Source organism: Dendronephthya gigantea, unplaced genomic scaffold (genome assembly GCF_004324835.1).
Source record: "Dendronephthya gigantea isolate DGI-Jeju-01 unplaced genomic scaffold, DenGig_1.0 000057F, whole genome shotgun sequence".
Classification (NCBI taxonomy): Eukaryota; Metazoa; Cnidaria; class Anthozoa; order Malacalcyonacea; family Nephtheidae; genus Dendronephthya; species Dendronephthya gigantea.
The window spans coordinates 222,395-236,014 of record NW_021163067.1 but is presented as its reverse complement, the minus strand read 5'-3'; the positions used below and the strand labels follow the sequence as shown (position 1 = coordinate 236,014).

The 13,620-nt window shown below is 36.5% G+C and overlaps 3 protein-coding genes across 6 annotated transcripts in view; 2 read left to right on the top strand and 1 right to left on the bottom strand.

Moving 5' to 3' along the window:
- The first annotated feature begins 502 nt into the window (after nt 1–502).
- LOC114529594 lies at nt 503–2,298 on the top strand. Its single transcript, XM_028551409.1, has 2 exons — nt 503–641; nt 1,096–2,298. The coding sequence occupies exon 2, from the start codon at nt 1,445–1,447 to the stop codon at nt 2,267–2,269; it is 825 nt and encodes a 274-aa protein (XP_028407210.1). The 5' UTR covers nt 503–641; nt 1,096–1,444; the 3' UTR covers nt 2,270–2,298.
- Nucleotides 2,299–6,487: 4,189 nt separating this feature from the next.
- Nucleotides 6,488–13,620, bottom strand: part of LOC114529600 (piggyBac transposable element-derived protein 4-like) — a 29,745-nt gene continuing 22,612 nt past the window's right edge. The window contains exons 2-4 of one of the 4 annotated variants that reach the window (XM_028551417.1): nt 8,740–8,907; nt 7,387–8,460; nt 6,488–6,873 (exon numbers count right to left, since the gene is read on the bottom strand). In XM_028551417.1, coding sequence (XP_028407218.1) covers nt 6,585–6,873; nt 7,387–8,460; nt 8,740–8,870 — 1,494 coding nt within the window. In that variant the 5' untranslated portion in view covers nt 8,871–8,907 and the 3' untranslated portion in view covers nt 6,488–6,584. Of the gene's footprint in view, nt 8,461–8,739; nt 8,964–13,620 lie in introns of those variants that run through there. The other 3 variants (XM_028551418.1, XM_028551414.1, XM_028551415.1) reach the window with 3 other exon arrangements.
- Nucleotides 9,217–10,841, top strand: LOC114529602. Its single transcript, XM_028551419.1, has 2 exons — nt 9,217–9,598; nt 9,699–10,841. The coding sequence occupies exons 1-2, from the start codon at nt 9,326–9,328 to the stop codon at nt 10,281–10,283; spliced, it is 858 nt and encodes a 285-aa protein (XP_028407220.1). The 5' UTR covers nt 9,217–9,325; the 3' UTR covers nt 10,284–10,841.

Genomic DNA, 13,620 nt, shown 5'->3' with positions numbered 1-13,620 from the left:
TGGCAACTGGATCAATGACAAGCACAATCCTTGAAAAGCTTCTCAAGGTTGACAGAATTGGCGTTCCCAAATGTGCTTTGTCCGTTCACAATAATGATCTAACTAGTTTCCGTCTCGTCGACCCACTTCTGTACCTAAAACACGGAAAACATCCGATGCCTGTACCTTTAAATATAGGAGTCAGGGCAACGATAGAAACGCTTTTCGAAGCGACACCCAGTGGTCAAGCTACAGCTGGATTGCTTTTCTATAGGATCGAAACAACTGATCGGTTCTTAGTGATATTTTGGAAAGTATCGGCGGGGTCAACTAATAGGTTTTACGTAGAAATCTCCAAAAGATTCCACGAGACCGAAAACTACCTTAAAAAGATTTATCTTAAAATGAAAGCTTCTTTGACGAAAACAAAAAATACAGGTTCTTTCGTACAGGTCGATTTGCCACCGTTACAAATTGGTGGGAAGAGTATTAAATTTAAGTTTCGCGCGCAGATGACATCGGAAAAAAAAGGGAAATTAACGGTGGTAAAAAACGACGATCTTCCTCGTGTAACTCAACCTCTACTTTTGAAACAGGGCGGTACAGTTGAAGCTATTACTGTGGGATTGATGACTACAGCTCTCAACGTAATGTATAAAAAGGTATCAATTTAGGGCATAATTTCATAAAAACGCTTAAACTAGGATTATGAGGCACTTAAGATGTCATAGCTGTAAGTATAAAAATATATTTCTACCTGTTTAATTCCCTTCTTAATCTGTTTAATGTGCGATTATTCATGACTTCACACAGCGGACGGTTGTACGAAGGTTGGATGGGGATATTCACCGCGGATACATCTTTTCTCAACTGTTTGTTCAACTTTTAAAATTTAAAAATATACTTTAAAAAGTAATAAAATTGTAGATATTGACCTAACAATGAAAATGGAAACGATACTTAAAGAAAGTTCAATTCAAATTATCCCAAACACAGGCAATTTTAGAGCGATTAAAAAACCCACTATCAGTGGATGTAGCTATAATAGCTCTATCCAAACTTCGTAAAGCCGATCGCCTTTTTTTTTCTAACCATATATTTATTTACATTATATAGCTAATGAAATTTGTACCTGCATCGCAAACTGGAACTATTTTATTAGAAAACAGATCAAATAAAATATCGCTGATTAACCCCAGTTGGTATATAACTGCCGGACATACGACATCCATCGTTCCATGGGACATTAACCCTTCGGAAGACGGGACTATTTCATGGGAAATTCCGCTAGGTGGAGTAAACATAAAAGACACTTTCAAACACACAGTCTATTTCCTGTCCTATCAAATCGCTGGTATGGACTATAATATTGTTATTGGAACATGGTTTCCATTAAAATTGGAGAGTGGAAATCCTGCATGTATATACGCTCTTTGTTATTGAGAACAAATTCGGACTTCAGGATATGAAAGATGTTCTTGAATTTTTGGGGCAAAGCTTAATCAAGAATAATGGTGACATAAATAAGTTGAATTCCGACTTATCGAAGTACAACAGAATTCTTGACGATATCCCCGACAAAAAAATCTACGGAATCACGTCAACAAGGATTGAAAGGTATTACGAGTGGCAATATCATGTTTTTACGCCGGACGTTGATGAACATCCAGAAAAGCAATATCACGTTAAAATTGTGGCTGCAACCGGTTTTGGAAACGCTCTTGGCTTGGCAGTTAATGTTGAAGTCACACCAGGCGTTTCCAAACAAGCAGCGGATTTTGTATCAAAAAATCGCCTGGAATATAAAGAGCCACCACCTGCAATACTTGAGGCCAGCCAAGCTTCTGTGGCGTCTGCAGCACTGAAAACGACAACCGCGTCAATGATGTCAAGAATAGGGACGACAGAAAGGCAGACGTCAGGAATGGGCATGTCTGAGGCAGTCGTGCCAACAAATGAAATCCGACCAAATCGCGTGCAAGAAAGTGAAAATATTCCTGTAAGTGCAAGAACTTCAGAACGTAACATGAGAGAGTCGTTTGCCGCACTACCAAACAACATGTCACCAAAGATAGTTACAGCTTCAGAAAGTGGCATGATAAAGACGTCTGCCGCACTACCAAACAATTGGTCACCAAAGAGAATTACAGTTTCAGGAACTAATTTTATCCAAAAATCTGCTACAACAATGTCAACGATACCAAAAGCGTCCAAAATGAAAAAATCGAAATTTCGAAAAATCCTGTCAGGTGGAGAAGCACGTACAGACCAGAAAACTTGGCGTGGCTGAAAATAAACGATATCGACATCGGGAAAAGAATTGGCACGAATATAAAAAATAATTATACAAACTTTACAAATACTTAACATACAGAAATCATGTCTTAAAATGGGATTATTTACTAAATATATATAGCTATAGTATATCAATACAGTGATTTTTTTTCGATATGATGTTTTTGCTTCGACAAGACTAAAACTCCGATTTATGTCACTACTAGGCTTCGATAAAAATGTAAGTGATTTAAATTGGCAAAATACGTTTTCGAAATGCATTTCGAAATATAACGAAAAATAACTAAACGGAAAGAAATGCTAGAACTTTGTTTGAAGTTCTTACACTTTACTTGGATATAATGGTAATTGCAATTTGTTGGGAAATCAAACGCGTGTTTACAAAATCGCAGGACCGAGAAGCCGAAGTGCAACTTCACAAGTTTGATTTCACAACAAAAATGCACGACACGAAGTGCGATTTTAAGTTTATTATATTGATTTTGAAATCAGGCAAAAAATGAAACAATTTCAAAAGGCTGAGAGAACCGGGAATTGTAAATACATCTACACTTCGCTTTCAACTTCATTATTTGTTATAGTTTCTTATCCATTTTGCCGGTCATTTGTACTATCAATGTCAAATTCAATATCACACAATGGATATTCCGTACTATATGCAAATTTGCAGCTTAGAAAATATCATTTTCAATGCTAATATAACTTTGAGAAAGTAAGTAATTTTCATCTATTTTTGCGTGAAAAAACTTTGCAGGCCATTTATATAGGTGGTCCACTACAAAATCATGATTTTTTTTTTATCCTGTTTCAAAAATTTCAAGGGATGCAAACTTGAATGTATCCCTAGCGATCCTGAATAATCAGTGGGCAGAGACGGCGGGGCTGGGGGAGTAAAGCCCCCGCACTTTGTATTTACAGTAAAACCAAAAGATTTTTACACTTCTTATTTACTGAGCAGTGCTTAGTATTCGGAAATTGGAATCGTTTTTATAACATCATAAGTAGGAGTAAAGATGTAGCCCCCGCACTTGATATAATGCTCCGCCGTCCCTAGTGGAAAAACGAGTCCGTGCAAATCAGTATGATAATTCGATTGTTATAATTCGAATGCCAAGTTCGGCGGGAAAAGTCCCGTGTTTCTATACAGTTTTAGTATACACCCGACTATTGTCTATTACAAATCCTACATTCTGATTACCTATACTCAACCATTGTCTATTCGTGATGGTGCATGCTTGGGAAAATTTTGCTCGCGCGACCGTATAAAATTGAATTATTTTTCGGTGTAATTGCGGTGTATCGATTATTTTCTCGAAATTAATATATCTAGGTACAGGAACAATTAGACAACTCGCCTTCGTTGTCTATGAGCGAATAGTCAACTCAGGCTTCGCCTCAGGCTTCGCCTTCGTTGACTATTCGCTCATAGGCAACTCGGACTCGTTGTCTAATTGTTAAATAGAAACACGCTTCTCGACCAATCAGCACGCGCGTACTATAAATGTTTTATTATGAATGACCAATCAGCATGCGCATACTATAAATGCATGCCTTTTGGCTATAAACGGCTAACCGCCATTTTTCCTGAAGGTGAAAATAACAGCATATTACGTCAAATTTGAGGATTTATTATATTCACTAGTTCAAAAATACTAAAAAGCTATAATCACCAGTGATTATTACTTCAGAGAGAGTGAATCTTGACCAATCAGAATAATGCAGAAGAATCAATAGTCACCTCGAAATTTATACTATGAAGTGATTGAAGAGATCGGTGACTATAGCTTTTGGTTGTTGTTTCTCAAATAAGAAATTTGAAGTGATTATAATTTTTTTATGAAATTATGTTGATTATTATTATTTGTAAACACATCGAAATTTATACTAAAAACAATTAGTCCTCTCAATCTCGATGGTTACAAGCCTTCGGCACAGTGAATATTAGCTTGTAATCACCTCGCCCTCAGCGACTAATTATTAGTGAGTTTAAGATTCACCAAATCCGACGAGGACGTGAAGTAATACTGCTATAATTTCCACAGTTTCCCAACAGAGATGGAAATTAGAGACTCTTTTTTATAAACAAAGTCAGAGCTGTATGTAAAACAAATTAATACTGGTTTCCTAACATTAGTAGCAGTTTTTATGTCACGTCCGCGTCACGGTAGATTTGGTGCATCTTATACTTGCTATTAAATAGAAACACGGGACTTTCCCCGCCGAAATTGACAAGCGAAGTGATGTAATGAAAATTTGTAATTGAATCTAATTACAATATTTATACAGACGAAACAAATCTCGAAATAACGTGTTCTTCGAAATTCTCGTTCTTCCAAACTCACACGCACAAAACAAATTAACAAAAAGCTTTATAATATAACATTTATAGTGCGCGCGTGCTGATTGGTCGAGAAGCGTGTTTCTATTTAACAATTAGACAACGAGTCCGAGTTGTCTAATGAGCGAATAGACAACGAAGGCGAGCTGTCTAATTGTTTTAGTGTACACCCTGTACCTAGATACGGTACGTTACTTCAGTGTCACATTGGACTACTCACAACAAAATGTCTCTCAATTCGAAAAAGACTAAAATTATGAAAATATTCTCCCAACCCAAATTTTCAGATCTTGACCCAATAACTATTGAGATCAACAACCATACTATTAAGGAGATTTCTTCTGCTGTTTTACTTGGTGTCACATTTGATCAATATTTGAAATGGGATAGGCAAATTCACACTATCTACAACATAATAAACTCTAGACTCTATCTGTTAAAACGCATACGCAGTCACCTTATTCTAAAATGTCGTATTCAGTTTTACTCTGCACTAATCTACCCACATCTATTATACTGTTGTACACTCTGGGGAAACGCAAATAAAGAACTAATAACGTGCCTTCTAAAACTACAGAAACGAGCTGCAAGACTAATTCTTGAATTACCAACCGAAGTACCCTCAATATTACTTTTCCGTCAACTTAATTGGATACCTATCTTCAACTTGATAAAAATGAGAAAAATTCTTATGGTTTTCAATGCTTTAAAAACTCCTTGGCCACCAGATCTCCGAAGGTTGTTTGTTTACGTTCGCGACTCTCATCCAATTCAAACTAGATCGACAACGACAGACTTAAAGATCCCTTTAGTCAAGACTGAGCAGGCTAAATCTAAGATATCTTATAGTGGTGCAAGTCTATTCAATTCTTTACCTTCTGAGTTAAAAATCGTTGAAAATTATTCACCTAACTCTTATAAAAAAAAGCTTAAAACCTTTTTTCTTCAATTAAACAATGAAGTAGACCATGTTAATGAATTTAGCTGCACTGTATGCAAGCATATCATTCGTTGCCAATGTTTCTCGCGATGAAATCTTGCATATTACCTTTCGAGGGCCATTGGGAAGAATACCTTAAGGTAACAATGTGAATCCCTCATGAAATAAAGTTTTAATAATAATAATAATAATGATATATCAATTTCGAGAAAATAATCGATACACCGCAATTACACCGAAAAAAATTTAATTAATTCAATTTTATACGGTAATTTTTCCCAAACGTTCACCATCACGAATAGACAATGGTTGAGTAGCCAATCAGAATGTAGGATTTGTAATAGACAATAGTCGGGTGTATACATTTTCTAGATGAAAATTTAGAGTAGAGTGTTAGGCACATTCTGGCCTAGTTTGAAGGTGATTCATAAAAAGGAAATATTTTTTTGTCATTTTTTGAATTCTACCATATTTGCGACGCCAATATCTTGCTGCATGTTTGACTTACATGTATATTCACTTTAGCAACTATGTCACTAACATATATTTATGGTTACAACATAGTATTGTTATTGGCTTTCAGAATTGAATTTTTACCTATCATTTCTAATAGCAAAATACTTATAAATTGAGCAAAAAGACAATTGATAGCATTTTGAAGCCACCTTTTGTCAAACCACCCCTCCCAAACCAAAACGTTGTACTATACAATACATTTCAGCTCTAGTTATCACCTTTGTGTCCTGCAACGTTTAAAGACAATTTTTTTACTGATATGACTGGGAACAAAGCCTGAGAGGCAAGTTGTAAGATTGTACATGATATGCAGAAACATGCAAAAATATATCATAACACATAACTTCATTCACAACACACTTTATTGAAATATAGGGATCAAAATTTATTCAAAAATGGAAATGTATGTCAAAGCTATGATCTGCAATCACAATGGGAAATATGACACAGATTTCATTGTTTGACAAACTTGATCTTGGACAAAATATCCATCTAAATTACCTAAACTAGAAGTACTCATGATCTGTGAGGATAATCCCTACTATGCCATGCACTAAAACATTCAAACTCGCCAGATGCATGCATGTACCGATTGCACTGGGGAGCAGAACAATAAGTTGTGACTTTTTTCTTCCCACGGCGAGCAGCATAGCACACAACACAATGACGTCTCACGTCTGGAGTGAAACGTATCAAATGAACAGTACAGAACTGATCATCTGGAGGAGGGGCAGGTGGAACAAATTCATTCACAGGAGGCACATCATACTCTGGCAACCCACAAATCTCCCTTATAATTTCTTCTCTGAAATTGACAATTGAGTATGTGTTATGACGATTCAAAGCTGGATTGTCTGGATTCTCTCTACGATGTTGTTGGAAAAGGAGAAAACCATTTACAACGGCAATATCAATAAGGTGGAAGAACAAAGTCTTCCACCATCTATAACATTTACGTGAAACGTTGTGACAAGCCAGCATCTGATCTGATCTATCCACCCCATTCATATACTGATTATATCGATAGAAGGCATAGGGCTGGTCTACGCTAACTTCAGAGTACACACCATCTTTCTTCCTTCTTCTCTTCGCAACTACCTTCTCATTCGCCGAATCAATTGATGTCACTAATGAAACAGGTTTGTTGTCAATCCATTGTAATATTAGGACATTTGACTCTCGTTCCCATCGCATACTCCCTCGCTTTTCCTTCCTTGCCCACACTTTTACATTCTTCATTGAGTTGGAAAAACCCTCTCTGTCTATCCTACATGTCCCTGATGATGGGGTGGCCTGCAAAAAAAGATCATGTACTAACTTGGGTGATGAAAAAAAATTATCAAAGTAGACATGATAGCCCTGTCCTAAGTAAGGGTTTACCAGCTTCATCACCACATCATATCCAAGGCCATGACTTGATGGTGCATCATGCTTAGACTTGCCAATATATACATTGAAGTCGATGGTATACCCATTAGAGCTATCTGCCAATACCCAAAGTTTGATCCCCCACTTTGTAGGCTTGTTTTTCATGTATTGCCTAATCCCTGATATTGCTTTCGACTTTACCATTCGTTCATCAACTGCTATATTTTGGTGAGGTTGGTATAATAAACTGCATCGTTTCTTGAATGATGCAAGGAACTCATCAACCTTACGAAGCTTATCACCTGGGGTCTCATTAGCAGGGTCTACCACATGCAAGAAAGCCATTAGGGCTTTATATCGAATACGGGAAAGTATGGACCTAGCCCAAAGACCATGATAAAGTGTCTTTGTGCTCCAATACTTTTCAACATCTGAGTCTACCCTAACCAAACCAAAATAAATTAAAATAGCAATCAGATTATTTATCTCAGCCTCAGTAGTAGCTGCCCAGCTCCCTTCACTAGTGAGATATGAATTATGGCCCCCAGCTAAAATTTTCATGTAAGCATAGCTGTTAGTGTGGGCAACAACTGATTTGATCATATCAGTGGTGAGAAAGAGTCGAAAAAAATGTAAGGCAGTTGTCATCCCTCCCCTCAAAACAGGGCCCTCAAAATGGATTCCAGGTGGACGTTTTGGCTTGAAGGCAGGGATGTTATTCCCAACATCCGGGTGATCATACGATTTATACATCTCATCATTATCACCCCTTCCAACTCTGCCTCTTCCACCTCTGGCCCTACCACTTCCACCCCTGGCCCTACCACTTTCAGAAATGACTCTGCCCACTCTTCCCCTGCCCCTACTACCTCTTCCTCTGTTGGTAGATGTTACAGAAGTGGGGCCACCTCGCTCCCTAATTGGGGATCGGGCCCTTTCCCCACTACTCTCCCCCAATTCACCATCCCCCCCCTGATTGACATCAACTTCATCTTCTCCATCTTCTTCCCCATCACTGGATTCACTATGAAAACACAAAAATAGCATAAACATACAATTCTATGGTATTATCCTGTGCAATATGAGACAAGAATGCAAAATATAAATGCCCAGGCCATGTGGGTCACCACATGTGGGAAGCACTATGGTGATGCACGTTTCAAACCTTAGATTTTACTGACAATATACTACAAGCCCTATATTTGTTATATTCAAAGCAAGAAATTGTGTTATATTTAGAAATATGATAAGCAGCAAAGGTCACGCGACAATATCTGTTCGCTAAAAATACATAAATACTTGCCTTGGATCACTAGCAGAATCGGCCAAAAGGTGATTTAAATCATCCTCTTCGTCAGTAGATAGACCTTCGTCGTCAGATTCACGATTTCTGAGCCGTAGCATATCCAGAACATTGTCCGCCGATAGAGCCATCTTTGCAATTTGAGCACAGCAAAAATAGCAATGCGCCCTGTGAGACCAGCTTTTCGAGAGGTAATTACCAAACCAACCTATCAAAAATTACTAAATGAAGCTAAAAATTACCAAATGCTAAAAAATTACTATCCCCAGTCTTCCACCCACGCAAAATTTTGAGTTTCATCTCAATGTCGCACTTCAGAGAACCGCCTTTTAGGGTCTTCATGATAAAACAGAGAGGTTTCACGCAATGAATATCAATTACTGGGAATTTTACAGCTATATATTCATTTAAGAAGTATTCTTATTTCTTAGGCATTGTTTAAGCGTTGCATTTTGGTTGTGTTGAATCCAGAGGAGGTTGGACAGCAGGCCGCAAAGCATGATGGGTATTGAGCGCTCAATTATGCGAACGCTTCATTTGACGTTTTGACTGTCGTGATGTGAAGAGCTCTGCGAGTATAGGAAAAATGGATGCTTTCGAAAGACAGGATTTTCAAGCTGCGATAGTGCAAAATACTATGATGTATATGTATTGTTGCGATCCGCATTACGACTTATCTTTTACTGTACCGAGTTTACCGTTTTTTAAGCTGCATGGGCTTTGCTGCCATTTCGCCTTTCATAATACTCCGTCTGAAAGAAGACTTTGTATTATACCAAACACCGAAGCACTGCTTTCGAAGTTGAATGGCCTTAAATCTCCTTGTGTCATCAACGTTAAAGCAAGTACTATATTTGAGGTTAGTATAAAGTACTTGTCAACACCTCATTTTTTAATATTTTTTATTAACTTTTAAGGCTTGATTTGTGTATTAAAATTTAACTGAAACTTTTTTTTAGTTTGGTACTATCCCTGATGAATTTATTCATTGTAAAGCGGAGAGAATGCTTTTAATTTGGGATTTTGATGTGGATCGTGTATTGACAGAAAATACGAGCGCTGTGGATGCGGTTACTCCTGATTTTGATGACATCGAAATTAATAATGAGGACAGTGAAGAAGATGAAAGTGAAGAAGTTGAAAGTGATGAGGAAGAAATCACTCATGCTCTACCATTCAAGTGCATTGGAGCTGCTCATGAACAAAGTTACCAACATCATCTGGAACAGGCATATCTTGCCCTTGAATATAATGAATCAGTAAATGTTAGACTAAGACCAGAGCCGGAGAATCCTCGGGACCAAAATGCAATTGCTATTGATCTTCATTATGGAACTCAATGGGAAAATGTTGGATATATAGCTTCTGAACATTGCAAGTATTTACATCCACTGATTGCAGCAGGAGATATACTAGACGTCTATGTTGAACACATCAAGTTTCGGGTTAACTTTTTAAAAATAGGATTTTATCCAAAAATCTGGATAAAGAGGCGTGGTAAATGGGAAGGTCAGATTGTAAGGGCTAGTATGAGTGTACGTTGACATATAATTTCATAAGAACCAGGGTTTGCAAGTTGTGAATTTCTGCAATTATTTCCATTGGCTAACCTATGTAGATTTTTCCAGCATTTTTGCCATCAACTTGTTTTTAGTCTGGTTTCCATATGACAATCAAGTTGTTGCATAATAACTAATAATGATAGATATTTTTCTTAATGGTTAACACAACACCCTGACAATGTTGTATGGAAACCAGGCTTTCTATTTTATATCCTCAAAACCTATTGTCTATAACCAAAGCACTTCACTGTCATGTGATATTTCATACAAACCCTTGCAGTATTAAGAAAATTAGAAAAATATTCATACAATACATGGTATAAATATGTAAATCTGTATTTATTGATGAACAAATAAATAAACTCATCAAATTTTATTATGGTTATAAAATATTGTAAGTAAAATTGCCTTGACAAAACAGCCAAGATTTTGCATTTATACATATATTTACATGATGTTCAAAAAAGTAAAAACCTGCATACACACACCATTGTTTTTTGTTTCTATGCTATTGTTTCTATGCTAATAGCATTTACAATTCATGCAAACTTGAAGATCAATTGTACTAGATAAGGTGTTCATGCCTTTAGCTTTTCAATCAACCTAATATACATAAATATTGCCAGTTCTAACACACAATGGCTTAGTAATGCAGATCTTAACTCACACTAACTGTAAACATCAACAAGCATCTAAAGAACAGAACCAATATAAAATGTCAGTTTATTTTACTGAAGAAGTGAAAACATATAATCACACAATATGTTTCATATTTATCAATTTTGTGAAGGTGGTGGTGGTGGTAAGCCTTCTGGTTGTTTGAAATGTGCTGATCTAACACTCAATTGACCACGTTGTGGGATTACAGCTAGGCGTTAGCGAATGAGCATAGGAGTCGTCACTGCCAAAAATGGAAATCTATATAAAATACAAAAAAATACTATTTTCCCGTCTAAATGTTAATAACTAAGGAAGTTAAACCATGAATACAAATAAAATTTACATTAATATTACAAATTATGTAGTTAAACAATATTTGAAAGGGAAATATCCCATTGACCCGAAATGCGCTATTTTGAACATCTCAAAACAAGAGTGGTAAATTCAAAGCCCGATATCTCGGAAATGGTGTGGGGTCGCAAGGGGTCGATCCAGCCGATTTTTTTTTTACATACTTAACTTCATTCTTACAAAGAATCTCAAAAATCGAACCACAGGAATTCGAGATTTTCAACTTTGAAAATTGTAAACAGACAAGCACATGACTCATCACTTCGGAACGACCCGACCAACTTCAGTTATAAAAATCGACTTAAAAAGTAACGCTTACCTCGATAATCTCGACAGATATCGCCAGTCCAATGAATCTTTTTTCAAAAAATATGCGTTTTAATCAGTAAACTTTAAAAAATATACTCAATATTTTTATGTTTCTCCGTCTTATGTAAATTTTCTCGCTCAAAATCTTCGCAAGCACGCTTGGAAAATAGCGCAATCTCATTGGTCGAGAAATTCACGTGACAGCTGTCCAACCTCCTCTGTGTTGAATCCAATACGCGACTTCAGGTCTGAAAAGCACGTGTGCTTGTCACGTGATAAAAAACGTAAACAAATCCGAGATGCGGACATTGACCTATTACTATCACATTGCAAACTACACCTAAAAATCTCACATCTTGTTGACAACTTGTTAGCTCAACAAGCTTGTAGCAAGCTTGTTGACAAGTTGTAACAAGCTTGTTGAGACAACAGGTTGTAGCAAGCTTGTTGACATCAAGCTTGCTACAACTTGTTGGCTTGCAGACTTGTAGCAAGTTGTTGGAACAACTTGTTCCAAGCTTGTCGACAACAAGCTGTACCAAGCTTGTTGGAGCAACTTGTTGACAAGTTGTTATAGTCATCAAGTTGTAACAAGCCTGTCACAACAAGCTTGTACGAAGGCTGCGCGTGACAATGCTGTAACAAGACAGTTCCAACAAATTGTAGCGACATTGTTAACGGCAAAAGTTTTCCGATAACAACAAAATCAATTTGAACTGGGCCAAATATGATTTTATTGATCATTGCCATTCATCAAATGGAAAAAGCAAGATCAACGAGCTTTTAAACACTTTAACACTCTGCAACGAAGTTCGGAAGAATGCCTCGCATGGGATCTCGTGTCCCGTTTGCATTTTCTTCGTTTGAACATTGTTCAATAAATTTGATATATATACATAACTTCTTTTAGTAATAAGATTTGAAAAGAATCCGAATTCCTTAAAAACATTACAGATGAACATTTCCTTGTTTCAAGGATATCTATAACCGTTGAACCGTTGAGGAAGTGACGATTTCAACGGAGTAATCTCATTGGTTCAGACTCTGTTTAAACTATGTATAAGTGATCTCATTGGTTGAAATATACGTCAGTATATTTGCAAATTTCCCTGCTCTTTTCAAGAGTTCACTGATTCACCTGGTCATTGAGCTATCTTTGTGCCAAAACCTTTGATTTTTTAAGCCTTTAAAAGTTTAATAAACGTTGAAATATCAGTTAAAACGGATGGGCAACTTAAAAAAGTTTGAAGAATACTACAGTTCGACGTTTTAATAAAGGTATGTGCGTTTAATTCATCCAAATATTTGATATGGCGTACACAACGCCGGCAACACAATTTATTATAGTACACAAGCTAGCCTTTTAAAACTATATAGTTTTTAAAATATTTGTTGAATTTATTGCTTTTTATAAACATTGAACTGTTAGTTTCTGTGGATATTTATCAAAATCGAAACTTTGCCGGTTTTTTGTATTCAATAATTCAAATATTTTTAATGACGTGTAGGTGTGCGGTAAAGTGCAAAATTTCCTATTTTTAATATCTGTGCGTATGTTTTTAGCATGCTATGATTAGAAATAATAATATATATTTACGTATTATGGTAATAAAGTATTTGTACATTACTTATTTGACATTAGACTTGGATGGCAAGCAAGACCCTCGCCACAGCAGACAGGATGGAGTTTCCTCAACGTATTTGCAAACCAGTTTCCTCAAAAATATTTGCATATTTTTTAAAGTAACTGATTCCTGAAGCCATTGTATATTATACTTTATAGGAATTTGATTATCAAACTGGAGCTAAACTGAGGTATTGGCCGGAAAGTCGTATCAAACAAAGTGAATTATAGGAATGAGGTGCAGCTAGCTGTTGATTCTTGGGACGACGAAGTCAATTCAACAAGTGACTGAAATACTGGTATTATACAAGAATATTCATGCACCAGTTAATTTTTACCATATGAATGCAAAGAAACTTTTCTTACGAACTGATT

Bases quoted from the DNA above. Each gene is read 5' to 3' on its own strand.
- LOC114529594 (XM_028551409.1), top strand. From the start codon at position 1,445: ATGAAAGATGTTCTTGAATTTTTGGGGCAAAGCTTAATCAAGAATAAT.
- LOC114529602 (XM_028551419.1), top strand. From the start codon at position 9,326: ATGGATGCTTTCGAAAGACAGGATTTTCAAGCTGCGATAGTGCAAAAT. The intron at 9,599-9,698 runs GTTAGTATAAAG...ACTTTTTTTTAG, and splicing joins AAGCAAGTACTATATTTGAG to TTTGGTACTATCCCTGATGA.